Consider the following 26,660-nt stretch of genomic DNA (forward strand, 5'->3'; position numbering starts at 1 on the left):
AAGCATCCAAGAGTCCCTGCAAATAAAGAAGGGATGTGGAGGCTCATTTAATGTTCGAATGACAACCATACTCCAGGGACCCACTGGCATGCAGCCCTGACAACTCCCAATTGGCGGGCTGGTAGCCTGCGTCTGTGATTGGATATTGGTTTTTACAGCTGCACTTTGGCAACAGCCTCAAAAAAAAAAGTTTGACTGGCAAGAAGCCAGCTCTTGCTTTGTTGGCACTCTCAGTGAATGGCTAAATCATCTGATCGAGCTTCCTGTGTCCACTCGGCAGCACTGGTGGGGAGAAGCAGCTAAGGATCAGCTCACGTTCCACAAGCTGCTGAGATACCGTTTTTTTTTTAATTCTTGCAGCACGCACTCCTGCCGTGACTGTGGAGAGCTGGAACTAACGACAAGACCGAGTCGCTGTGAAGTAAGGAGGCAGAGAGAATTCCTGGACTCTGCTGAAAGGAGGAAACTGCCAGACCCCTTGGCTCAGCTTTGTCAGTGAGGATTTTCGGAGGGTATTTGGCGCTTGTGAAATGTGTGAGGTTGGCAGCCCCGGGGCCTGAAGTCCTGTTTATTTACAGAACCAGTAAAGCACGAGCTTTCCCTCACCACTGGCCTTCGAACCTGAGCTGCAGGGGCCTCGGCCAGGCGAGGGGAAGTTTGCACAAACCGCTGCTCTCGGCCCCCTTACTGTGTGGCATGATACTTCCAGCCTGACAGTGGGCAGAGGAGAGTGTGGCTGCCATCAGACTGCTGTTCCCTCTCCTGGGCAGGTGGTGGAGGTGTGGTGGGCAGGGGAGCAGCTGACATGCACAAGCCGAGTGGGAAATAAGCTGTGCTGGGTGCATGACTGATGCAGCTTCCCCCGTGCAGCAAGGGAAAGGGAGGGAGAGAACTGTGACTCCTGCTCTGCTCCTGGACAGCACAACCAGGCGCTGCCCCTTCCTTAGGGCAGACGGTGACACTGCAGCCTAGCCCGATGGCATTACATGGTAGTAACAAATACCCTCTCAGACACCCCCGCACCTACCACGGAAATCAATGGGCCTGATGCCGAATTCACACCACTTTTACATCTCCATTGGCTTCAACAGAGTGACTCCGATTGACTCTGGAGTAAATAGGATCAGGCTCAACTCAGTGGGGCAGGTTGGGTAGCTGTGCCTCTATATGAAACCTTATTTCCTCTTCCATCTCTTCTGAAACATGATTCATTAAAACAAACAAGCAAATCCCAAAGTGAAACGGATTAGAAATAAAAATGCGTGAGCGAAGTTCTCTCTCTCGCATCTCGGTCCGTTATCACACAGCAGTGTGCTATTCGGGGACTAGTCCCAACCAAGTGGAGAGCCAGTGTAAAACCTCGGAGTTTGAGACGTGCCAGGAACCCGCATGTTTCAGGGCATACGCCAACCTCTAACCGTTGGGGACTAGGTAGAAATGTTCTCTGGGGATAAGTTAGTATGGATCTACTCAGTGCAGAGTTTCTTTGGCTGAAGCAGCTGGCACAGGCCACTAGCAGGGCCGGCTCCAGGCACGAGTGAAGGAAGCAGGTGCTTGGGGTGGCCAATTCAAAGGGGCGGCACGGCCGGGTCTACGGTGGGAATTCAGTGGCGGGTCCCTCAGTCCCTCTCTTCCTCTTTGAGCTGCCACCGAAGAGGAAGAGAGGGAGTGAAGGACCCGCCGCCGAACTGCTGCTGAAGAATGGAGCGGCGTGATTGAGCTGCTGCCGATCGGCTTTTTTTCCCCCCGCCACTTGGAGTGGCAGAAAACCTGGAGCCGGCCCTGGCCACTAGGTTACATTAAGAATTAGGAGTTGTAGGGATAAAGTTTTCTCAGCCGGCAAAAGCATCTTTGGACTGTTGGAAAAGTAATCTGCTGTGTGTGTGTGTGTGTGTGTAAAACACATACATACACATATATTATCCACCAACCCTGCTCCAGTTAAAGATAATGGCAAAAATCTCCCAGGAACTTCAGTGGGAGCAAGGGTTGGGCCCTCTTATCTTTACATACTTGGGTCAGATACTTTTATTTTGACATTTATTTAAAAAGAGAAATAACCACTTGGAAGTTCCAAAAATGTGTGCCTCGTGCCCTATGAAATTACTGTCCATACATCTCAAGGTACCAGTCTCAGGGGATTTATAAGAGATGGCTATACAGACTTTTTAAACATTCTCAACTTATCACAAGAACAATTCAGTTAGAAACAGATTTCTTAGAACCCACTGCAGGACAGGAAAAAATGTTTCTTTGGAGAACGAAGGTGCCTTGGCGCGTAAAACATAAAATTCAGTTAAAAGAATGGAAATGGGTGAGCTCCCTGACAGAGCTGGTCATTAAGGTGGGTTTAAATATGTCCTTTCAAAATAAAGACCGTGTGCTAGGCAGCGTTTCAGCTTCTAACGACTTTCCACGGGGATTAGTGGACACACAAATGCTTTGTGTGTGAAGGACAAAGAGGAAAATCATGCAAGATTTTCCACAAACTTTCCATGTACCCAGGTCACTGAATCTCTCTCTCTCTCTCTTTCAGAGCAGCGGGAAATGCTGACTATAATAATAATATAATATAATCCAGAATGGCTTCTGAATAAGGCCATCAGCAGTGTAGCGGAGGCTCCTATATTTGTAAACTGTGCACTCAAGTGTGAGCCTCTTTGGTTTTGTGTAGCTGCCTTGAAAAGTTTTACGTTCAGCTGCTAGACCACAGTTCTCATAATAGCCCCATGCTATGTCACCGCTCACCCTCAAAACTAATGAGAAAAGAAGATAATATGTCATTATAAAGCCAAAACCAAAACAAGAGGTAGATTCTTCTCATTTCTGTTTATGGAGTAAAATCAAAACAAAGTGTTCTGTTGACTCTGAGAAGCTAGCGAGGAGATAGAGGACCACACACACATATACACACCTCAAAAGCTTCAACCTCCCAAGGGAGCCATGGGATCATAGGAAAGAAATCTAAAGTTCAAAGTATCAGAGGAGTAGCCGTGTTAGTCTGGATCTGTAAAAGCAGCAAAGAGTCTTGTGGCACCTGATAGACTAACAGACGTTTTGGAGCATGAGCTTTCGTGGGTGAATACCCACTTTGTCGGATGCATGTCATCCGACAAAGTGGGTATTCACCCACGAAAGCTCATGCTCCAAAACGTCTGTTAGTCTATCAGGTGCCACAAATGCTGCTTCTAAAGTTCAAAGAGATGTAGCAATGTATATGCCTCTCTGCTGTATCTCTGTAACAAACACTTTAAAGTTTAACCTTCCTCATTTTGGACAAGTAGTTCTGTAAAACTCACAGACAGCTGGACACCCCTTAGCCTCCCACTCTTCTAACTGTGGGATAAATTGTCTCCATTATGCTGCCAGTTTGGAAACTCACTGGGACTTGTAGTTTACACGCAGCCTGACCAAGTGTCATTAATTAACACTGCAAAATGTACATTGGTGGTGCTGGAGCGGTGTTTGTCCCAGGATATGAGAGAGACGAAGTAGGAGAGGTAATAGTTTTTACTGGACCAACTTCTGTTGGTAGAAGGGACAAGTTTTAGAGCTTCAAAGAGCTCCTCTTCAGGTCTAGGGAAGGAAAACAGAGTGTCGGAGCTAAATACAAGGTGGGGCAGATTGTCAAGCTTAAGGGGTTTACACATGCTATAGGAGACCATTTACATTTAAAATGAAGCGGGCAATTAAGGGCGAGCAGACAGTGGGGTGTGTTACAGAGTTGTGATGAGCCATAAAATCAGAGTCGCTGCTGAGTCCATGGTTTACAGCATGAGCCTACCAGAGTTGCGAATTTAAGTTCCCAGGCTTGTCTTTTGAAGGTGTTGTGTGGGTTCCCTTGGCGGGTGAGGACTGAAAGGTCAGATGTGGGGTGCTCACTTTGATTGGGTGACAGGGTCTTTGGGAGCTAGCTCTTTGGGAGAGGGTCCTGGCCTGGACCCCAGAGCAGAGGGTGGGACTGGGGTCCCAGCCAGTCACAGGGAAGGGGGCCTACAAAGGTGGTGGAGCCCAGCAGGCTGAGCTGAAGCCTGGCTGAGGAAAAACCCCAGAAAGGGTGGAAGGATTTTTGTTTCTGTTAGAGACATTTTTAGACTTTTAGTTCGGGACAACTGGGAGCCGGAAAGGGTGCACGAAAGAGGGTGTCCCGGCCGCAGGGCTGAGTTCGTAGGCAGAGACACAGTCCCGGTGCTGGCGTGACCCCTGGCAGGGGGCGCTGGCCCAGCGAGAGAGCTGTGACGTCTGGCCGCGAGGGGGTACCTCGTGGTGAGTAGCCCATTACACACATCCTGAAACAGGCAGACTGATCACCAGAGCCAAGGAGGAGAGCATAGGAGAAAGCTGTGGAGGGAATGGAAGGCAACCTGAGGGAAAAGGGCAGGGGGAAGTGACTGATGACCTGGTGTGTTGACTTTGGGGAGGGGACAGGCGAATCACGGATATAGATCAAGGAACAGCATGAGCCCTGCCTTGCACGCTTCAGGGATCTGCTGGATGAGGCATTTCCATGACTCTCTCAAGTCTGATCCTCTGCGAGTTGCTTGAAATTGTTTTTTTTAAATAGTGTTGTGCAAACTCAAATACAGGCAATTTTATGTTTATTCAACTTCTTTAAAACTCTTTTGTCTGAATCAACCAGAAGGCCCTGAAACCTCCAGGCAACCAGCATGGTAACAGGACCCCAAGTTAAGAGGAAAAAGCTTATAAAGTGCAGACTCCAAGCGCCTGAGCTCCGCAGGGGGTCTGGTCTGGATATTTATGACCCCAGCAGCTGTTTCTGTGTTACAAACCCACTGAAACCTAAGGCTAAAGAGTTTCTAAGACAAATGTCAGCAAACTGTTCTGATGTGTATTTCCTAGGTTGTGATGTAAAATGTGGCACAAATGAATTATTTTGTGTTGTTCCCTTTAAACATGATGTTTATAGAGATTTGGCCAGAACCGGCATGTTTCTGACCTATTTATTGGGGAGGTCACACTGTTCCCATGAGAACTGGACCTATTCTGGTACCTTACCTGTGGTGGTAACCCCCAATGATTATGCAAATATTTTAGTGTGAGACAGATCTGATCAAACTGATTTCCGATGGGATGTGCTGTACCAGAACTTGTTGGTTTCTATGTGCAAGGAATACTTTACAAAAAATCACCTCTACTCCCCTTATAGTAAAGCAGCGTGCGAGGGCAAAGCTGCTGATTGTAATCATAACACTGCATTAAAAGGTCGACAAACTTACCTGCCCCACAGGTGGCAGTGCACTTAGTCCAGGAGCCATATCGCCAGGAAAACTCTGCGGGCTGAATCTCATTCTCATGCTCAGGCTCCCTTCGGATCGTGTACTGGTATCGAACCCCTGGGTTCGTCTCCTGGAACAATAGCTGTGAGGAGATAAAGTCACAGCTCATTCAGCAACGTGGCATTGATTGGGCTTTTTGGCATCTATTATAGGTCAAGACATTGCTATGCAGCAGCATAATATACACAAATACCCTTGCGTGCAACACAGGGATCTGGAGAAGATTGGAGAGAGTCCTGTTCAATACACAAGGCCCTTGGGGTTGTCTACACAGCAAAGACAAACATGCGGCTCGATGTGCCGGCTGACTTGGGCTCGTGGGGGCTGCCGGGCTGTTTCCTTGCCGTGTAAACTTCTGGGCTCGGGCTGAAGCACGAGCTCTAGGCTCCTGCAACGTGGGAGGGTCTTTAAATGATGAAAAGCTCAACCAGAACACACCGATTCTGGGCCAATTTCAGTGCCAATACTTTGAGCGGAGCTACTTCATTGACACTGGTGTACATGAACTAGAGTGACCAGATGTCCCAATATTATTGGGACCATCCTGCCATTAGGGGCTTTGTCTTATACCCCCCTCCCCCCCAAAAAAGTGTCCCGATTTTTCCCACTTGCTATCTGGTAACCCTAAAATGAACTCAGAATCTGGCCTGTTGCCTCTTGTTCACAGGATCACTGGCAACAAATCTGCCATAACTATAGAGACGTCATTCCCTGGCTGATTCAACTTCAGCAGTAAAGGAAATGAGGAGGTGGGCCTGGATAATTCATAGGTTCGAAGGCCAGGAGGAACCATTGTGATTATCTAGTCTGGCCTCCATACAATTTACCCAGCTGGCCAAGTGTAGCAAACTTATTGTACATTGATTCACACAGAACCTATTGCAAGCAACAAAGTGCTTTCGAAAGTACAAAAATAAAGTGTTTATAAAGATCACTTCTCCTCCCCCACCACTGAGCTGCAGCCATCACAATTACCCCAGCAACGCTGCCCAGTAGCTTTAGAACAGGGGGAGAAAATTGGCAAATCCAAGTGAAGCAACAAGGAAGTTGCGGTAGATGCAATGTAATTAATCCAGTGGAGACCTACTCACATCAATGGGGCTCACACCTCTAGTTTGTCTTCCCTCCTCCCCCATAGAAGTGCCAGAGGACCTTTGATAACCAGACTGTCAGGACTTTGGTTTTATGTTTTATCTGACAGACCTCAGCCCTCCGAAGCACAGTGCCTCCTAGCACCACATCAGCTTAGTGAAGGTTGGTGGTGTTAAAATTAGCCATAGCAAGGGTATTATGGTTAGGAAATAGTTAAAAGCTTTCCCTTCTAATTAGAGATGAGGCCAAGTGCAGGCCAGATCAGGACTTAAAATAATATATGGAGATATACCTACCTCCTAGAAGTGGAAGGGACCCTGAAGGGTCATTGAGTCCAGCCCCCTGCCTTCACTAGCAGGACCAAGTAGTGATTTTGCCCCAGATCCCTAAATGCCCCTCCCCAAGGACTGAACTCACAACCCTAGGTTTAGCAGGCCAATGCTCAAACCACTGAGCTATCCCTCCCCCTCTTTCAAAAGTGCTTTGTTGTCTGGTTCAGTTACTTATATAAAGGGCAGGGCCAAGCTTTTCCAAAGGGGAGAAGGGTTTTGGCCCCAGAGTGCAGCTGAAATACATCTTTAGTTCTAACTGGATGAAAGGAGAATGGGAACAGGCTGTGTTAACTGCAGACTCAGTAGATGACCTCTTCCTCACTCTGTGGAATATACCAAACTTTTGCGTGGACCAGAGGGGAACCATTGGATGGCTGTGTGATTACCTGGCTCTGAGCTGCCTGAAGGCTAGTTCGTGTAAATTGCTTTTCCTGAGATCTCCACTGAGGAATTTTATAAGTGATGGGAATTTCTGAGCTTCTTGCTTTTCCTGGCTCTGTAGGCGAGACTGGCTGTTGTCACCCCAGAGAAAGACAGAGAAGAAATGCTGATGCGGCAGAACATCAGGAAAAACACTGTTATGTGTGAACCATTAAAACTGACCTGTCTTAAGACAGTGTGAGAAGGAAGCAGGAAAGGAATGCAATTAAAGTTTGTATTTTAATAGGCGATGTGAGAGAGACAGAGAGTGGGAACAAAAATCTTCTGGCAGCAGCATGTTCTAGAAGTCATTGCTGTGAAGCATTTGAGCTGGTCAATCATAAAATGAGGCCTTTGGTTAAATCTTTGTTAGAGGAGGTAAAATACATTTGTTTTTAAAATAAGTCTCTGGGCTCACGTCATTTCCCTGTTGTCATAAACATCTGAATAAAGTGGGTGGCTCACACTACTGACTTGGAGACAAAAGTGCCACTGACTAACACCATTTCCTGAAGGTTTTCCCTGGAGGTCTCTCAACCAAATACTGCCCATGCCCAACTCCGGTTAGCAAATAGAATCTGTTGAGACCATCGCCCCTGGTGATATGGCATCAAGCAAAGAATCAGCATGGCGTCACACTGACTTGCAATGGTCTAAGAATTGCTAGCACAGAGAGATGGAAAGTAGCGGAGATGAAATAAGTACCCAGAACAATCTTCAGTTAGCAAAAACGCACTTGAAAAAATGTTATGCATTCCTCCCATGTGAAATGTGGGGCTCTTTCTCCGCATGACTGAAATGGATTCACTGGTTAATATAAATTCAATCCAAGCTGCCTCACATACCAATAAGCAGGGCCACAGCACTCATGAAAGCTTGTGGGCTTAGCCTTGTTTTCTTAGCCTAAGTGCGTCCATTATCGCCAAAGCTCTGTTGTTCTTGGAACTTTGGCGCAGCAGAGGGCTTCCTTCCAAGAACCTCCTGATGAATAGTGAAACCTCATTGTCAGAAGGGTTTAATTAGGTTACAAATCCCAGGAAGCTTTCCAGAGATTTTCTGGTGTACGGCATTCTGAATGGTTAACATTAACAAGGGAAAACGATACTGACAATATTAGGACAAGAAAACTTCACGATTTCTCTTACTTCTTTCTAAAAATGTATTAACATATCTGCTTACTTGATATTTATCAAACTACCCTTTCCATCAAAGCAGAGAATATGGCCAAAGTACCATAGGTTGCTGCTTACTTAACCACCACTTCTAACCCATCATGGTAGACTGGTAGCTCCAACATGCAGGAAGAGACACCTAAAGGGAGCATGAGGTGCCACCAAGAGAGTGAAAATACGGTATTAAGAGGTCTTGAACCACTTAGCCAAACTCTGTAAGGGACTGGGAGGGTCCCATAACACAGCAGCAATATCAGGCACTTCTTATAGTTAATATTTAATTAAATATAAGCTAAATAACTAAAGCCACTGGCTGGATTGCCAAGGTTACGCTGCCTGAGAGTTTGGCCAATTATGCAAAACTTCTTTTGTGCCATGAAGCATAGCATAGACCCTTTGGCCAGCTAGGCTTGGGAATGCATGACTTGCTCTACAATTAGCTTCTGCAAGGAAAGGCTTGGGTTCGCAAGAGCATGAGGAAGGGTGTCCCAGGTTGGGCTGAGATACTTTGCCTACAGGTGTTTGTTTACAAGTAGAGACAGAAACTAGTATTTACCTCCTGGAAAAGGACTGTCAACAACTGGTGGTGGCATGATGGGATATATATTCGTTGTAAATAGAAGATCCCTGACATAACACACAAATAATACAGGGTCAATAAGAATATGGGGCCTGATAGTCCACTGCTTTGCACCTTCTGCTGCCATGTGCACCTGTACAAAGTGGGCATGAAACAGTATCCAATCAGAATTCCCCACTTATTTACACCAGTGGTAATTTCAAACACCCCCACGGCACTGAGTGCATGATCCTGCACCACTGACTTCAGCAGGCAGAGGCAAGCCCTCACCTTTCACAGGCGTAAATGACAACACAGAGTTCAAGGAAGCGGAGGATTAGGCCCCAGGATCTCCCATCTCCCTCCCACCCCACTCGTGGAAGGGAATGTCAGAAGGCTGTGGATGCTGGGGGCTGGGGTTCCATTTGACACATACAGCAAAACTCTGCATCCCAGGGAAAGGATACAGGCAGGCTTCTCATGTCAGCTGTTGCTGTCATTACCTTTTACCCAGGCAGCCTGCAAAGGACGGGAATGCAAACACAAGGGGAAATAATTAAGGAGGGAAATCTGTGGTCTAAGATTCTATCTGCAAAATTACAAAGCCAAGAACTCCTAGGGAGCCCCTTCCTCCCCTTCAGGTATTTGAGAACAACTTGCCTTGCACCGAGGGAGTCTCTTATTTCCTTTTTCCTTTGCTTTTCCCCCTTGAATTAACACAGCTCACAAAGCAGATGCAATCTGTCTTTCCATGTATTAAGGGGCAGTAAAACGGAATAATGCAGTTAAATCAACAAATAAACCCAAATGCCCACGTGTGATTTGCTCTGGCTGTATTTCAAAGAGGCATCATCGTATGCTGCATTTTGTGTGAACCTTTGGGCAACTGATTGTTCAGATGTGGAACTGCAGTTGTTAGAAATGAACAGACTATGAACCACACGAGGATAGAGGCTGGTTCTACTGACACGAAAGTCAGGGCAAAGTGCCCATTGACTTTAATAGAAGCGTCAGGCTCATAGTCCTAAAGAGAACAGTTCTCAGGTAACTCCCATTCAAAAGCTTCAAGAGGTTCCATCAACTGGGAGACTTTGTGTAAACCAACCAGGGCTGGCGGCTGCAGCAGTGAGTATGTGCATTTGCACAGCCAGATCCATAGCTGAAAACTGGGATGAGAATTGGCTTCTGTGAAATCCACATAGAAATAATTGCTTTAAAATTATTCGATTTCCTTGTTACTTTTCAGACCATCTCTTCATATAGATTGATAGCCCCCCCCAACCAGCCACAGCCAATTAAAATATAAAGCAGCTCTGAAAAATACTACTTCCAGCAATGCTTTTACATTGAGTAGGGTGACAAGTAAAATGGTAGGATTTGTTTGCAGAACAGGACAATTTTCAAATAAGCACCAGACCTTGTGTAACTGCCACTGAGCAGGGATTTAATGGGATTCAAGTCTTGCTCTTATTCAGAGTGTTCCTCGGATGCCTCAAACGTACATATTTGTGAAAAGGCTTCCTGGGGAACTGACAACAGAAGTGAGTTCAGGCTGCCCAGCCCCGTCACAGGAGAGCCCAGGATACGTGGGGAACTTTGGGGTTAGAACTCCTGAGGAACCTACCAGCTGGAGTAAACCTAATACACATTCTCATCATTTGGGAAAAGGAAAAAAGACTTTCCTCATCAATGGGGGGGGGGGGAGGCGAAGGAGGGGAATGTTAAAGTAAACAGCTCACCATTGGCATAAATAAACTCTGAAATTCATTAACTGCTCCCTCTGCTCCCTGGGTTGTTTGCTCTAGTCTAAGCAAAGAGAAGAGCCTGTTGAAATTAACATTTGCAATAACCAGGGCAAAGGACCTATACCCACCCCTCCCCCATCCCTGCTGCCCAGCAGACGTGTTGTGCAGTGGATTTCTTAAAATGTACGCTGACTTTTTAGGAATATGCACAAATAATAATAACCTCTCCTTCCTAGGCTGAGGTCCCCCTAGCTGATCCCCAGAACTAGGGCTTCATCTTCTGTCACGTGCAGTGATGTCAAACACACAAGTACAAAATGGGGAATGATGGTAGGTGAGCCGTACTGCTCACAAGGGTCTGGGGGAGTTACAGTGGGTCACAAATCGAATATGAGCCAACAATGTGATGCAGCTGCGAAAAAGGCAAATGTCATTCTGGGGGGTATTAACAGGATTGTTGCATGTGAGACATGAGAAATAATTGCCTTGGTCTCCTCAACACCGGTGAGGCCTCAGCTGGAGTGCTGTGTCCAGTTCCAGGTGCCGCACTTTAAGAAAGATGTGGATAAACTGGAGAGAATCCAGAAGAGAGTAACAAAAATGATAAAAGGTTTAGAAAAGCTGAGCTGTGAGGAAAGGCTAAAAGGGCTGGGCATGTTTAAGGAGACTCAGTGGGGACCTGATAACAGTCTTCAAATGTGTTAAGGGCTGTTCTAAAGAGGACAGGGATCAATTGTTCTCCATGGCCACTGAAGGTAGGACAAGAAGTAATGGGCTTAATCTGCAGCCAGGGAAATTTAGGTCAGACAGTAGAAAACCCTTTTTAACTCTAAGGATAGATAAGCTCTGGAACAGGGAGGTCGTGGAATCCCTGTCACGGGAGGTTTTTAAGAACAGGTTAGACAAACACCTGTCCGGGATGCTCTCAGCTGACCTGGTCCTGCCTCAGAGCGAAGAGATTGACTAGATGACCTCACAAGGTCCCTTCCATGCCTACGTTTCTATGATTCAATGATTTCTGATGTTCTCCCCCCGCTCCCACCTCCCAAACTCAAGAGTTGGCAAAAGCCAACAAAAAATCATGACCATGGTAGAGCACTGTCCTTAGCTCCTGCCACGGCGAGATCGGCCGCTGACTGGACAGGATGTGGGCAAAGGGGAAGCTCAGGCTTCGTTCTGAATGTCCTGGGGTCTGACTGGTTTGCGTTGGAGCTTGAAGGCCAAATTCCACATAAGCCCGTCCCCACAGCCTGTCCCCAGGAGACCACTGCACAGTCACTTTGTGTATGGGCTCCTTTTCCCTCAGGGAGCTGTCTCTGGGCAGCATTTTATGGGCCTTCTCCGCTAACACTGGTCTGTAACGATCGTAGCTCCACTGAAGTCAAACAGTGACGCTGGTGTAAAGTGGTGTAAAATGAGAGAAGTCAGCCCCCTCTATTTTTAAATCTTAAATACTCACTCCTGGGCTGGAAGTTAAGTTGGCAGAGATCCAGCTGGAATGAAATTTTGAGCCTGTGTAATAAGAAACCTCTGACAATTGAGTTATTTAATGTAAATAGTGACACGGGCCCGGCCTTTACTGCAAGGTAGTGCTGTTTGGAAAGGTATTTAAACATGAGGGAGAGGGGACGGCTGGCTACTCCTGGAAGAGCTCGTGTTTTAAAAGGAAAAATGATCAAAACTTCATTAGTGAAGTGAGTCTGGCTACCTGAAAGACACAAACCTACATGCTAGTTAGTATGAGGCAGATTCACACTGAGCAGAAGTTTGGGCAGGAGACAGAAACTTTGTTCCCTTTGCCAAAAGTAAGTAATTAGATTAATAGATAAAGGGAATGGGCAGAAGTGAAGAGGACCCTCCCTCCCTACAAACAAGAGCCTGCTGAATTACACAGACAGAACTCCAAATCCTTCGCACGGGGGCGGAATCTGGTGACCTGTGAACCACAGGAGCAAAATCTGAATGGGTGGCAAATAATAATCTTTTCTCTAGTGCTTTCCTTGGTAGATCTCAAAGCACTTCACGCGTTTTAATGCATTTATCCTCGCAATAGCCCTGGGAGGGGAGAAGCAGTGTTAGCCCCATTGCGCAGACAGGGAACTGAGGCACACAGAAGCTGAGTGACCTGCCTGATATCTCGCAGGAAATCTGTGGCCGAGGAGGGAAATGAACTGGGGTCTCCAAAGTCCTGGACGAGACTTTTTTGGAATCCCCAAATGGAAATTTAGATTCATATTTCAAGCTGCAGCTGATCCCTGTGTAATGTTACATTGGAAGGTGCTGATGGCTGCCAGCAAGGGGTCTGGGATCCAAAGCCATCACAGACCTCGTTAAAGCCAATGGGGCAGGCACTCTCTTTCAGGCTCAATGGAAGGACAATCAAGCCCTGTAGTAAAACCAGCTGGGGACTTTGGGGCTAGCACCCGTACTAGGCTGCATGGTAGGTCATAGCAAAACCATGGGCTGAGGGGGTTCCCTCGGGACAGGCGCTGGGCAGGGCCGGCTCCAGGCCCCAGCACGCCAAGCGTGTGCTTGGGGCGGCATGCCGCGGGGGGCGCTCTGCCGGTGCCGCGAGGGCGGCAGGCGGCTCCGGTGGACCTCCCGCAGGCGTGGAGCCGTGGGACCAGCGGACCCTCCGCAGGCACGTCTGCAGGAGGTCCACCGGAGCCGCGGGACCGGTGACCGCCAGAGCGCCCCCCGCAGCATGCCGCCGTGCTTGGGGCGGCAAAATTGCTAGAGCCGCCCCTGGCATTGAGACTATACCTGATGCACATCATCAATGTATTATTCTAACAAAAGCAACCCTGCAAGGCCCCAAACTTCGGCTTATCTCCTCGGGAACAATAACTTAAAATAAGAGTGGGGCAAAATCTTTGTCTCCATTTGCCTCAGAAAGTTTCTTGGTGCTTCCCTATTGCTGCTATTTCAGAGCTGTGTTCATGAGAAAGGCCTCTTTATAGCCTAGAAACATGACTCTTGGGGGCTGGGGGGAACAGAGGATCTGGATTTTGCCTTGAGTAAGAGATTCTCATCGTTTGTGGTTCTGCCCTCACTCCCGTGAGCATCCGGAGCTGACATTACACCCACGAAGTAGGCTGATTTGCAGAGCCTTTAATACTGCAAACCAAATGTTATATTTGTATATATATCCATCAACACCCCCGACCCTGCCATAGTTAGTGCCCTAGTGCAGGTCATGGGCTGACCCTCATGCCAAGACTCTTGGCTACATGACGGTTGAGGGGCTGGCGAGATGCCACCAGGTCACAATACTGCATTGTAATGGGATAATGGCATTGTCATGGCATTGCATTGCCAGTACCAACGCTGCTGCTGTATTCAGCAAGGGTCATCTAGGCCAAGGGGTCTTATGTCAAAGCACCTTAACGGCTCTGTTAACCCTGTTAAAAATGTTGTGATCTCTTTCCCATTTCCCCATGAGATAAGAAAAAGGATTCAGGAAACAGACATTTCTTTTAGTCTTCTCTCTCCTGTGTAAATGTTTTGAGGAATGCTGCTCTTTGGATTAGTTTCAGCTGGAAAGAACATGGGCTGGATCCACCCACTAATTTGGAAATATGCGCGTCAGATCAAGCGAATCCTTCTGGCTGCTAATTACAGTTGTTCCCAAAGAAACATGAACGATTACTAGTTGCCGTCAAAGCACCAGTTTGCGCTGAAATTCTGACTGCCCCATGAGCAGAGAGAGCGAGGCATACTGTTCTCTTCTACAGAGAAATCCCACTGGCAGCTGTGAGCTCTGATGGGAAAGGGAAGAGCAGAAGGGATTTCCAGAGTCTAAGGTGTGTCTGACTGCCAGCACAGTACAGCCGAGTTCCCCTAAAGGGATTACAGCGTTTGAGGTTTGGCTCCGCAGACCGCGAATGTAAGTGCTCCCGTTCCTCAGCTCAAGCAGCAGCGAGATGGTGTGATAACCAGTCCAACATTTTCCTTGCATGAGACTTTTAACAGTTGGTTGCTCTGAGCTCCACCAAATGCACACTTCATTTTGGGAGGATCTGGCGGTAGGTTTGCCAGGTTCTGTTATGCATAGCTGTAGGTGTGCTGTCTAACCAGAGCAACTGTTTAAATTGGACTCACCAAGGAAAATCAAAATTATTCCACTGGCTGCAATTGCCATGAATTGAAAATATTTTGATAGGCTCAGCTGTGCTTTGCTGATTTGAAATCATACTGGGAGAGAAATTACACCCAGTTTGGAATGATAAGGCATTTGCTCTGCTTTAAAGCTTAATGCTTCCCTAATCAAGGGGAAGGATGGTCTTATGGATAAGGCCTTGGCAGCTCTGGGTTCAAATCTCAGCTCTGCCATAGAATTCCTGTGTGACCTTGAGCAAGACACTTAATTCTCTGTGTATCTGTTCCCCCTCTGTAAAAGGAAGGTAATTCCTTTGTCCATCGTGTCTATTTAGATTGTAAGCTCTCTGGAGCAAGGACTTAAGTGAATGTACAGTCCCTAGCCCAATGAGGCCTAGATTTTGGTTGCTGTCTCTAGACAATATCATAATACTACTACTACTAATCAGAGCTCTGTGATCAGCGAATGAGGACTAAGTGCCCTTCCTAGCTGCCGCTGGCATTTTTCTAAGTTTATATTTGTGAAGAGCTTTGCTGCATGTTGATCTGCCCCACACAGATCTCTGCACCTGTCACATGTGGCTACATGGCAAAATAAAACATCATACAAGTACCTGGATCCAGACAGGCTCCCCTGTGGGCCCAGGGGATGTGAGGTTCTCCCAGTTTCCAGTCCTCTCGTAGGTGAAGGTTGTCCCAGCCACTTTGTAGTCTCCGTTCCATTGGATGGTCCACCCGCCATTCAGAAAGTATTTCTCTGGATCTTCACTCCTCAAGGCCAAGAAATTTCCTGCTTCTGCCACTTCCTCAATTCTAATCTCCCGGGCTCCAGCTGGGATCATCCCAATGTCAACGTAACCTGGGAATTTCATTGACTGTCAATCTCAGGCAGTCGAACAAACAGAAGAACCCCATGCCAGATAAATCAATCACTTCCAGTCAAATCGCTAGAGCAATGAGAGCCGCCAAGCTGATTAAACAGAGCATTTTGTCTTTTAGCTGCTGATTTCAGCATCAGCGAGTACCTGGGGCCTCAGATAAAATAGCTCTTTCTTTCCAGGTTTCAGGGGTAGCCATGTTAGTCTGTATCAGCAAAAAAACCGAGGAGTCCTTGTGGCACCTTAGAGACTAACAAATTTATTTGGGCATAAGCTTTCATGGGCTAAAACCCACTTCATCGGATGCATGAAGTGAAAAATACAGGAGCAGGTATAAATACATGAAAGGATGGGGGTTGCTTTACCAAATGTGAGGTCAGTCTAACGAGATAAATCAACTAACAGCAGGCTACCAAGGGAGGAAAAATAACTTCTGAAGTGGTAAGAGAGTGGCCCATTACAGACAGTTGACAAGAAGGTGTTTGTAACAGTAGGGAGAAATTAGTATTGGGGAAATTAAATTTAGCTTTTGTAATGACCCAACCACTCCCAGTCTTTATTCAGGGTCATTACAAAACCTAAACTTAATTTCCCCAATACTAATTTCTCCCTACTGTTACTCACACCTTCTTGTCCAGTGGTTCTCAAACGGGGGCCGCCACTTCCAGCAGCTCCCATTGGCCTGGAGCAGCGAACTGCAGCCAGTGGGAGCCCCAATCAGCCGGACCTGCGGATGTGGCAGGTAAACAAACCAGCCCGGCCCGCCAGGGGCTTTCCCTACACAAGCGGCGGCCCCAGTTTGAGAACCACTGTTCTTGTCAACTGTCTGTAATGGGCCACTCTCTTACCACTTCAGAAGTTATTTTTCCTCCCTTGGTATCCTGCTGTTAGTTGATTTATCTCATTAGACTGACCTCACATTTGGTAAAGCAACCCCCATCTTTTCATGTATTTATACCTGCTCCTGTGTTTTTCACATCTTTCTTTCCAGTGAGCCACATGCAGAATCGTACATGGAGCCAGACTGTGTTCTCTGCTGGTCAATTCCATTGCAGAACTAAAAGTGTCCTCACTGAGCCTTGACCAATGCATTTAACGTGCTTTTACCTTGTCCACATTGACCCTCTTAAACCTTCAGTTAAGCTGAACCCAGAGGTCCAGCTAACTCAGACTTCTTTTTAGAGCGCAGACAATGGCCTAGCAGCAAAGGTCTGTAAATGGATATTTTTCCTCCGAGCGGTAAACACTGGGATGATAATCAATTTAACATGTCTCTGTTCCAAAGGCTAAATCTTTGCCCCCTGAAAGTCAACTGCAAAAGTACCAGTGATTTTAAAAGGAGCAAGATTAAATAGTAAAGGATGATTTCAAGTTTTTGGTCTCTAACAAATATAAATCAGAATGAAATGAATGATATTGATGGAATCACTCCCTTAGCTTCCTACATGTCATAGCCAATGCCTTTCAGAACAATTGCACTGCCAATAATTTACCTTCTCTTTATTGCTGACCCTACTTTCCCCTGTGGAATTTCCTAACAGTCGCGTTATTGAAGAGTTCCTGTTTGCAAACCAGTCCTGCCCCTCCCCCCACACTGCTGATAAAGGGAAAAACTGGATCTACAGATTAAGGGTGTTTGTATTAAGAAAATCATTTAAAACAACAAGTCAGAATCTTTTTCTCTCTCTTTCTTATTCAAATAGGCGAGATCTTTGCCCTAACCTCATTCTGTCCACTTGCTCAGTTTTCAGGGCCATGTTTAGTTATTAAGGGAGCTTAGTTATACTTTACAAAGTTCCAGTCATGTTTCTTTAATGAAAAGAAGTGCTGTCTCTATCTATCTATACAAAAACCATCTTGGCATTTTAATATATAAAGCATGGAACAGAAACAGAGCTTTCCTATTTTTAAAAAAAAGTTGTGAGGGAATTTGGTGCTCAAAACCATAATGATAAATATTAATAACGGCACACTGCACTTTTACAGCACCTTCTGCCAAAGGATCTCAAAGCCCTTTATAAACTGTGATGAACTACAGTCTCCTTGTGAGGTTGGAGTTTTCCCTGTTTCACCGACAGGGAAAACTGACGCACAAAGATGCTAAGTGACTCGCTCTAGGTAACCATGTTGTCCTGAGTCAAGCACAGTACCTTGAAGGGTACCCTGAAAAACCGGGACCATCTATATGCACTGTGTCCCCTAAGCAGCATGGTGATCTGCCAAGTAAAGGCTTATCTATTCCCCAGAAAGTTACTACAAATGCTGCCACCACTGGCATGAACTGGCCAGGAGTACATGCTGCTCACGCCTGCATTCCACAGCACATCCCCTGCCTGCCAGTCCAGCAGCCTCCGGCCTTAGCTTGTAGGGTTCCTGGAGAAAAGGATCTGTGTGGTGGATTTGTCCCTTCTACCTGCAAAACCTCTGAGCACCTTTTCTTGCTATATCTTGTTAGTATTTGTTTAACCTTTAATGACCCACTTCCCTTCCTAAATGAGCCCGTCATGGAACATGGCAGGTGCTGTGCATTCTCACCAATTCATGCTGCTCACAAATGTTCCCTGTCAGAACAGGAACCAGCAAAAGTTCAGGGACAGGCTGGCAGATGGTTGTGACAGACAGCCTTACCCAGCCCCTCGCTCTCCTCGAACATCTTTTTCACAGTCTGGCAGGTGGATCCATCCCCATGGCACACCCCGCACCGATCCTCGACAGCGTTGGAGTCAATTTCATAGTCGCAGCCCACGTTCTGAAACACAAGAACTCCCGTAGCTCACACTCTGTAGTGAAAATCTCTTCACAAGGCTCTGGTTTTAAATAACGAGAGGAGTGCAATTTCTGTTGGCTCCAACAGCTGCATTATACACTTCCAGAGGCGCAGAAAGTGCATGGGAGGCTGCTGTAATAATGTCAATTGGTCTGTTTCTCCATCACACAGCACGCAGGTGTCTCTCAGTGCCACCTGAGTCACAGAGAGTCACGATGGGATCACCAGTCCTCACAGGAAATAATGAATGTGACCAGGACCAGGCTCACTGAGCAGCCTGCCTGGCAGTGTACCATTTGTCATTGGTAGGATGTGAAATAAGGAAGACAGATACATGGGTTACCCGGGGAGATTAAGGGCCAGATTCTGGCATGGGGGAAATCTTGAACTTACATACAGCCAGTTCCTCCTGCTTCCCTGGTGCATGGGGTAGGCTGGGGCTCTGGCTAGGGGCAAGGAAAGGCCATGGACAGCACCTGGCACCGTGGTGTCCTGGTCCGTGGCTGGGGCTCCTTGGACTCTACAATACTATTAATTCTAAATGATAATAATAATGTCTGGGGCTGGAGTGTGCTGTGTTCTGCCAAGACCCGGCCAACACAATAGCCCAGAGGGGACTGCTTTTGCCAGTGTAAGTGAGAGCAGCTTTGCCAATCAGGGGGTCTAGGTCAGGCCCCTGCCTGTCCCAGGATCATGGGGTGGGGGATGTTTAGGTGACATGAATTTGGTGATTGTGCCCTGAACTGTTTTGTCCGTGGCCATCGCTGAAGAATCATGTATTGTTATTCCATTTCTATTACAGCCTTCTATTTTGTTTCACTTCACCATCCCAGGGTGTAGCTGTAGTATCCAAGCGCTTGTTCCATCTCTCGTCTTACAAACAGTGCCGTCTCAGCTAATGGCTTTGAAGTTCGGTTCATCTTAATCTAGGGATCAGGGCATAAGTAGATGTAGCTCGTTTAGCTTCAGTGAAGTTGCAAACACTTACACAGGGTTGAAGCCAGCCAGATGTTCCTTATGCTGAGGCACACGGTGTCAGATTTCTAACTGTGCACTTCCTCATGACCACTTTTCCTGCCATCTGTCCTGCTCAGAAGGGGTGAAGGAGTCAGGTCTGGCAGTTCACTAAAGATTCACCAAAGCCAGCTTGTGTTGGTAAGTTATTAAATTGCCGCATATGCAGCACCCGGGTTTCTTTTTGAAGTTAGGCACTCAAATACCTTGACAAGAATGCAGTGCAGTCCATATACCTGTTTCCATTTTCTCCTGGGCCTGTCTGTGAGCAGCTAGCATTTGTTTGCACCCTTTCAATTTTACACAGATTTTGATGTAAAGTTGGATGCAATACTATTTGTAAAAGCCCAACCTTTTACCTTTCTGCTCATTTCTTTCATAGTCTTCTGTTACATGAACCTAAGAGTAGGCAGTCCGTCAGGTAGGAGAAGAGAATTGTTGGACTTTGTTAGTGCTAAATCCCGTGCTTTAGTTGGGAGACGGCAGCCTCCTGATTGGTAGATCTGCCAATGCAGTTTCTCTGCAGTGCCAGGGAGATTTTTTATATTCTGCTAATGTGCTGTGCGCACTCATATGCAGGTGGCAGTGCCCAGTGTCTCGCCTCGTCAGTACCAGAGGTATCCATTTGATTTTAGTTCAGTAAAAGCCCCGGAGTGAATGCCTAAAGGGTCCTTTTAGTATGTGTGTGTGACAGGGTGTACCAGGCCTTCGTGTCCCCTGCTGGAGGCCCCGCTGCTCTGCTACACTCCGTCCCAAGAAACCGCAAGGTGGGCGGGAAAAAAGCCGCAAAGCTGCATCCTCTAGGCTTGCTTAGAGAGGCCTCACTGGAGTGGCCATCTTGGAAGGAAGAGAGACCTGGTCCTTCAAAGGCTAGAAGGGCTAGCGATGACCAATCAGAGCTCAGCAGGCTCAAATTAAAGATCCCGAGGGGCCTTAGCAGGTCAGTTCCCAGCGGGAAGCAGAGGGGTGAAGGAGAGTGCTCCTCTTTAGCCAAAGGCCGACAAGCAGACAGCACCATGGCTGGCTGAACTTACACTGCGACTGCAGAGGGAGAAGGACCTGGGGACACCGGCCTGCAGTTAGGGCTGGAGATCAAAGGGCCCAGTAGCAAGGGGCCCAGGGAAGCAGCAGCGACAGATTGAATAAACAGTACCTGGCTGCTGTGTATAGGGTCCCTGGATTGAAACCCGGAGTAGAGGGCAGGCCAGCCCTATCAGCCACAGGTAAAGTGCCGTGAAGCCCAAGAAGGGGACATTTGGGCCTCATTTGGGAGCCTGGACAAAAAGGCCAAATCTAAAGCGCCCAGAGCCAGGGATGAAGGCCCCAGCAGGGGCAAAGAGACTGTTAGTTACTGGAATCTTTAATACCCCCGGGTTCATCTGGACTTTGTGATATGGCCAGAGGGCCATGCCACTGAAGACCCGCTAAGGTTGGCTGGCAGCCTGTACCAGGTGCCAGGGGTGAGAAAAAGTCTGCAGTACCACACCCAGACACTTGAAGGCACTCAAGAGGTAAGTGCCCCTTCACACTGTGTCCCATTTGGGTGCAGTAGTGTCCAGAAAACAGTTTTATTTGTGTGAGGGGGAAAGAACATTGTTACTTTTTCCTACCGTAAGAGCCTGTTCTGAGCCAAGGAGTTAGTTTGAATTTTGGTGTCGGAGACTAAGACAGCGCCAGCTTTTGTGTGTGCAGCAAGCTCTGGCTGACTAACCTGTCGTTTGCACAGAGCTGCTAAATCTCATTTTTCACTTGTACGTGCCACATGAAGATTGTGACTCTTTGAGCTTAGACTAAAAGTGGACCCAGCTCTGTGAGTACTGCTCGGCAGAGCAACTGCCACTGGGCTTTGGACTCTGGCTCTGTTGGCAACAAAATCTGAGTAGCTGTTTCTAAGGAAGAGTGAGATTTTTCCATGAATGGTTTTGACATAAGCAGCTGCCAAGAAAATTGCTTATTGATTATTTCCCCATCTCCTCTCTGTGCCATATGGAGTGCAAAGGCCCAGCAGCCCACACAGATCTGGGAAAGTCTTGTAGTGCTGGTGTTGTTCTGCAATACCAACAAAGGGGAACAGGCAGCACTGTGTTTCCTCTTTTGAGTCCGGTAATTTCTCTCTCCGATTGGCAGCAGCCAAGACTTGAGTATGTTCAAACATGCTGCTGCTCAGCTTTTAGCTGCCTTTCTGCTCTGAGTGATGTTGGTGAGTACATAGCAACCCACATGAGCGGGAAGATAAGGACTTATCTTTTCCCTTTGTCCAGTGACTGTTTCTTTTTTATCCATTCACTCTAGGTCGAGCTCACTGCTGGCACGCATGGGTGGCTTCCCAGCCTCCTCCCAGTGCAGTCAACACATGATGTATAGAGCCAGAAATCACCCTCCTCCTTCAGGCTTGTTTGTATTAACAGGCTAATACCAAATAAACACTATCAGCCCCAGCCCAAGCCTTTTCCCAGGCTCCTAGGGGGTCAGTGCCAGACGCTGCGTTCCTGTCTGCAGATCCACTTCCCCTACAGCCAGAGCGGGGTAAATGACTCACCTGGAACACTGCATGAGCAGGCTCAACAGGGCAGGTGCACAGAAGGAGTGTCCTGATAGGGCATAACTCCCTCCAAGCACAAGGAAGTTGTTGGTGAATTTGGCCTGTGTTGTGCTTGTAGTCGGCTGGGTTTGTTTTCATTAATTATGTTGGGGAATATCTGGCGGCGAAAGCTGTCTGGGAACAAGAGAGCTCTTGGCAAGTCACTGAAGGAGCACGCTGCTGACACAGAAGACTGAGCATTGCACTAGGCCAGCTACTGTTTCTCTATGCACGCCACTATTCCACACAGCTAACCCAGGCGGTGAAACTCCCAGCCATGGAGCACAAGTGCAATGGTTGTAATCCCTGCATGGTTCATTGTACTCGATGGAATGGAAAATCTGCTCCTGTGTGGTCTGCAGGCTGATACAGCTGGCTGCAAATGAAACCATGTGCTGCAACTGTGAGAGGGGCTGGACAATGGACCCACAAATAAACAGCATCTCTGGCCAAGGAATTAGGGTGCAAATCACCTCTGTGCAGAGCAGAGGGTGATTTAAGTAGAGGCGAGGACTTGTGCTGGTCATCTGCACGGGGGGGAATTTCACCCTTACATTGTACACATTCCCATCTTCATGGCAGTCCTTCAAAGTACATTTTTACCTAAGAGCTACTGCAGGTACCATGCACCTGCCACGGATGGGACTCTGACCGAACAGCTGAATCCCACTCATGTGCTGTCCGGGTCACTCTTCCTCTGCTTGCTCTGGACAGTATTGGTGATGTCAATTGCAAGAGGAGGGAAGCGACTCACATGTAATTGCCTGGAAACCACCATCACTCTTCAGAGAGTGGGCAGCCCTGTCAATGCAAGTCCATGTTGTTGCAGCTGCTTAAGATAGCAATAAATTTGGTCCATGGACTGCAAAACTGAGATGCCTCCAATTGCCTTCTACGTGTCTGATCCAGTGAGCACTGAAGACTTTGGGGCGCTCTCCGTTAACGTCATTGGGCAATGGATAAGGCCCTATTTTAATAAGTAAAAATGGAGCTTAGCTATAAAATATAAAATAGAGGGTTTTCTTTGTGAAAACATTTTCTGATAAAACATGAGGCATATTCATTATATCCCAAATCTTGGGACTACTCACCTGAGTAAGGGCTATGAATGTGAGTAAGATTTTGCAAGACTGCATCTCTCTGTCCCCTGGAAAAGTCTTCACAGAAATCTAAAGAAGACTCCTACAGGATTCCAAGGCAGGCATGATTCGACAGTCCTGAGGTGGGTTTTAGTAGCAAGACAGCCTGCAAAACTTGTACACTCTGCTCTTCATCAGCGACACCTTGTAGATGGTATTGCCGAAGGGTGTTTCTGCCAAAGGAATTGCTTCCTGAGGCTGGCTGTCATGCCTCCTTATCTGCCTCCCAGTTGGCTTTGGCAGCACTTTGTTCTAGGTATCGTGAGTTTGGGAAATGTCCTTCCCAGGTGTCAGTCAACAGAGCTCGGCCTGACGCCAGCGTTAGTTTTTATAGCGTTTCAAAGAAAGAAAATAAAAATTTAAAAAATCAGAAACCCACAGGGTCTGGGTTCTATATTAAGATTAAAATGTTCTTTTGTTCAGATGTATCCATTGTTTAACTTCCATTCCTGAAGGCCAAATCCCATCCACAACATGGGTCCAAATATAGCCATGTCTTATCTTCATGCAACCCCATCCACATGAGTCAGGAAGAGACACCATCATTCCCACACATGAAAATAATAACAAAGTTTGTCAATAAAATATTTGTTTTGGTGCGAGCAGGCATAGCCCTTATACCATTCCTTCACATGCTCAACACACCCAATAGGGCAAACAGTAACACCAGTCCTGGGTTTGCCTTTATTTAACAAATCTCTAAGATCAGCCTTATGCTTACAAACATAACTGGGCTTTTCTCAGCTAGATTCCTGTCTCTCCCTCTAAGTCTCTCTTCCTGAGAGAGACACTTGGAGTTGAAACTAAGGGGATTCATCTGGCCTGGATTCTAGGGTGAGTCAGCAAAATAGCTCTGCACCTCTGCACAGGTTCTCAAAGACACGTTTCACAAAGAGAGACTACACCCAAAGCATACCTTACAGATCCCATTGATACAGAGATCCCGGCTTGCGTTCCCTTCGTAACATGGAGTCCCATCAATGACAGCATCCCGGAGCTTTTCGGAAAAGTATTCATCTTCTGGGCGGCAGTGCAACTCACACGGATTGACTGAGGGTTCCAAACAGACTGTAAATAAACCTTCAAGGCCAAGAGTATCTGCATACTTCTACCCATGTCCTGTCTTCTCCCACTAGAGCCATCCCTGCTACAGAACCACGACTTGCACTGTCAGGACTTTCCTCTGCTCTAAATAATCATCTTCTGACCCATAAACTAAACCTGCACATGCACCTATGACCCCTTAGATTGTCAGCTCTTTGGGGCAGAGACTGCCTGTTTTCGTTCTCTATTTGTCCCTAGTACAATGGGGCCCTAGTCTATTTCTTGAGCTCCCAGATGCTACAGAAACGCAAATAATAAATTAATAATAAATATGCCTTAATTATGACAGCACTGAAAGATAAAACTTCTTGGCCTTGGGCCTGGATTCTAACCATTAATACAGATCATTAGTAAAATCAATTTAAAATAATGGTCTAGCTTTGCAAATAGAGGCTCAGGAGGTTGGACTTACTGTTGGTCGGTACCGGCATCCACTTATAGAGTTTCCCTTTATATAGCATGGCATCAAACTGGCTGCACTGGATGTGGCGGAAGGATGGTTTGTCTGTGGGGCACGGCTTCATGTTACAAACCCGGAATCGCTTCCGTTCCCCAAGGCAGTATTTACCACCATACTTTGGTCTGTTATCAAAAGCAGGAGAACAGAAAACACAAGCAAGTGCAACATATTAGGATGAAATTCACTAACTTATCATAGAATATAAGGAGCACATTACTCAGTGTTATCCTTATTGGCTGCTAATCTTTTAATTTACCACATTGGGTCAGATTCCCTAGTCAAGCAAAACCCTGTCTAAAGTCAATGGAGATTTGCTCAATTAAAGTCCACATAATTTGACACCCTATGACAATATAAATATAGATATATATAAATATATATATTTATATACCAATATAAATCCAGAATAACTCCACTGTATTCAGTGGCTTTACCGCAGCAGAGCAGAGAGCAGACCATAGTCATGTGGACTCTACAATCACATGGAATGGAAAGCATTACCTGTGCTAACAAGAGATGGCTCAGAGTTTCAGCCTTCCATCCCAGATCTGAACATACCCATATTTCAGGGTGTGTGAGTGTGTAACCTCAGAAGGATTCTTCAGATCCAGGCCACCAGACACCAACAACCACATCCTCTTGGAGAGGAGGACCCACCCCCCAGAGAGAGAGGAAGAAGGAGAAGAAAGGAAGGAGAAGCTGGGGCTACATACATAAGCAGCCAAGCCAACACCACCAGACAGGCACTGCAGTGGAACCCCCAAGGCAAAGAAAAGAAAAAAGGCCGAAAGAAATACCTGGCGACGCGACGCAGGTTGATATAAAAAAAAAAAAAAATACCTGGCACCAGCAGAGCGAATATGGCCCAGGATAGAAGACTATGGAGATCTGTTGTTGGCGGCCCATACCCCGGTTGGGGTGACGGGCATGAATGATGAATGAATGAATGAGTGTGTAAGTTTGAAGTCAGCTGTTTGATTAGGACTATTCTAGAAAGAGGAGACAGATCTGGATTGGAACTGTGAAGCTCTGGTACATTTGGATCTGTGGTTTTGGTTCAGATCTGTCGCTAGTTTTAATAAGTACGATTCTCCTTCCTCAGACAGACCTACAACTGTAATGCAAATAAGGAGCTCACTTTTTTGCAGCTAACGTACCCAAATGGAAAGTGCCACAAAAGGAAGTTATTTGTGTCACATCAGACCAATGGCTGGTGTCTCTGTATCTGATAATCATATCCCTTCATTCGTTCCCCTGCTGATATATTGTCAGTTATTAGGACATTTCTTTATTTTGGGGCAGATCCTCACTGAGGTTGATCAGAGCTTTACCACTGACTTCAGTGAATGATGTATCAGGCTCTTTGCTAGTAAATCTTTGAGAAACTCCATAAAAGCAGCAAACATTCCAGGTTAAACCTAAATCCATCATAAAGCCAGTTTTCCACAGTGAAATTTAAAAAGCCCTGAATCCCTGCTATACAACTTGTTTCTAGATTAATAACCTTGTTGATGATGTAATTGGCAGACGTGTCTACTGGACCCATTGGGATTAGAACTTGACCTGCTGATGGTTTATTAACACGGCAGCTCAAAGATGGCTTTTACTAAGTGAATGTTGTCAAACTGAATTTCTTTACTGAAAGACCTAGCTCTCTTGTTGGCAGGTTACGTCATCTCCCCCTCCCCAAAAAAAGAGAGAGGCAACATTGTTTGCCATCTTGGGGAAGGGAGCTTTGATCCCTGGGACAAAGTCTTTTGCTCATCTTTCAACAGATTTCGTTAACAAATAAGCCCATACAATTCTGACTTTCAAACAGAAATGAGCTGAACACCAATTAAAAAATAATGAAGCTGCAATTTAGTGCAGGGTTCCTGCCTTCTCTCCCCCTCTTTTCCCCCTGGCCTGAAACAATGGCTGCATTCAGAAGCAACTTTCCCAAAGAGCCAATCTGACCTGGCTGTGAGAGGAAGATCTGAGGCCCTGCCAGTGTCTGTGTTAC

General features: G+C 46.7%; 1 protein-coding gene across 1 annotated transcript in view; it reads right to left on the reverse strand.

The window, feature by feature from the left end:
• The window catches only part of ADAMTS7 (ADAM metallopeptidase with thrombospondin type 1 motif 7), a 134,288-nt gene that overhangs the window by 63,120 nt on the left and 44,508 nt on the right, over positions 1-26,660 (reverse strand). Inside the window, exons 12-16 of the mRNA XM_039490895.1 lie at positions 24,611-24,780; positions 24,011-24,144; positions 18,222-18,342; positions 15,330-15,574; positions 5,238-5,379 (exon numbers count right to left, since the gene is read on the reverse strand). Coding sequence (XP_039346829.1) covers positions 5,238-5,379; positions 15,330-15,574; positions 18,222-18,342; positions 24,011-24,144; positions 24,611-24,780 — 812 coding nt within the window. The remainder of the gene's footprint in view (positions 1-5,237; positions 5,380-15,329; positions 15,575-18,221; positions 18,343-24,010; positions 24,145-24,610; positions 24,781-26,660) is intronic.

This window comes from Mauremys reevesii, linkage group 10 (assembly GCF_016161935.1).
Source record: "Mauremys reevesii isolate NIE-2019 linkage group 10, ASM1616193v1, whole genome shotgun sequence".
NCBI lineage: Eukaryota > Metazoa > Chordata > Testudines > Geoemydidae > Mauremys > Mauremys reevesii.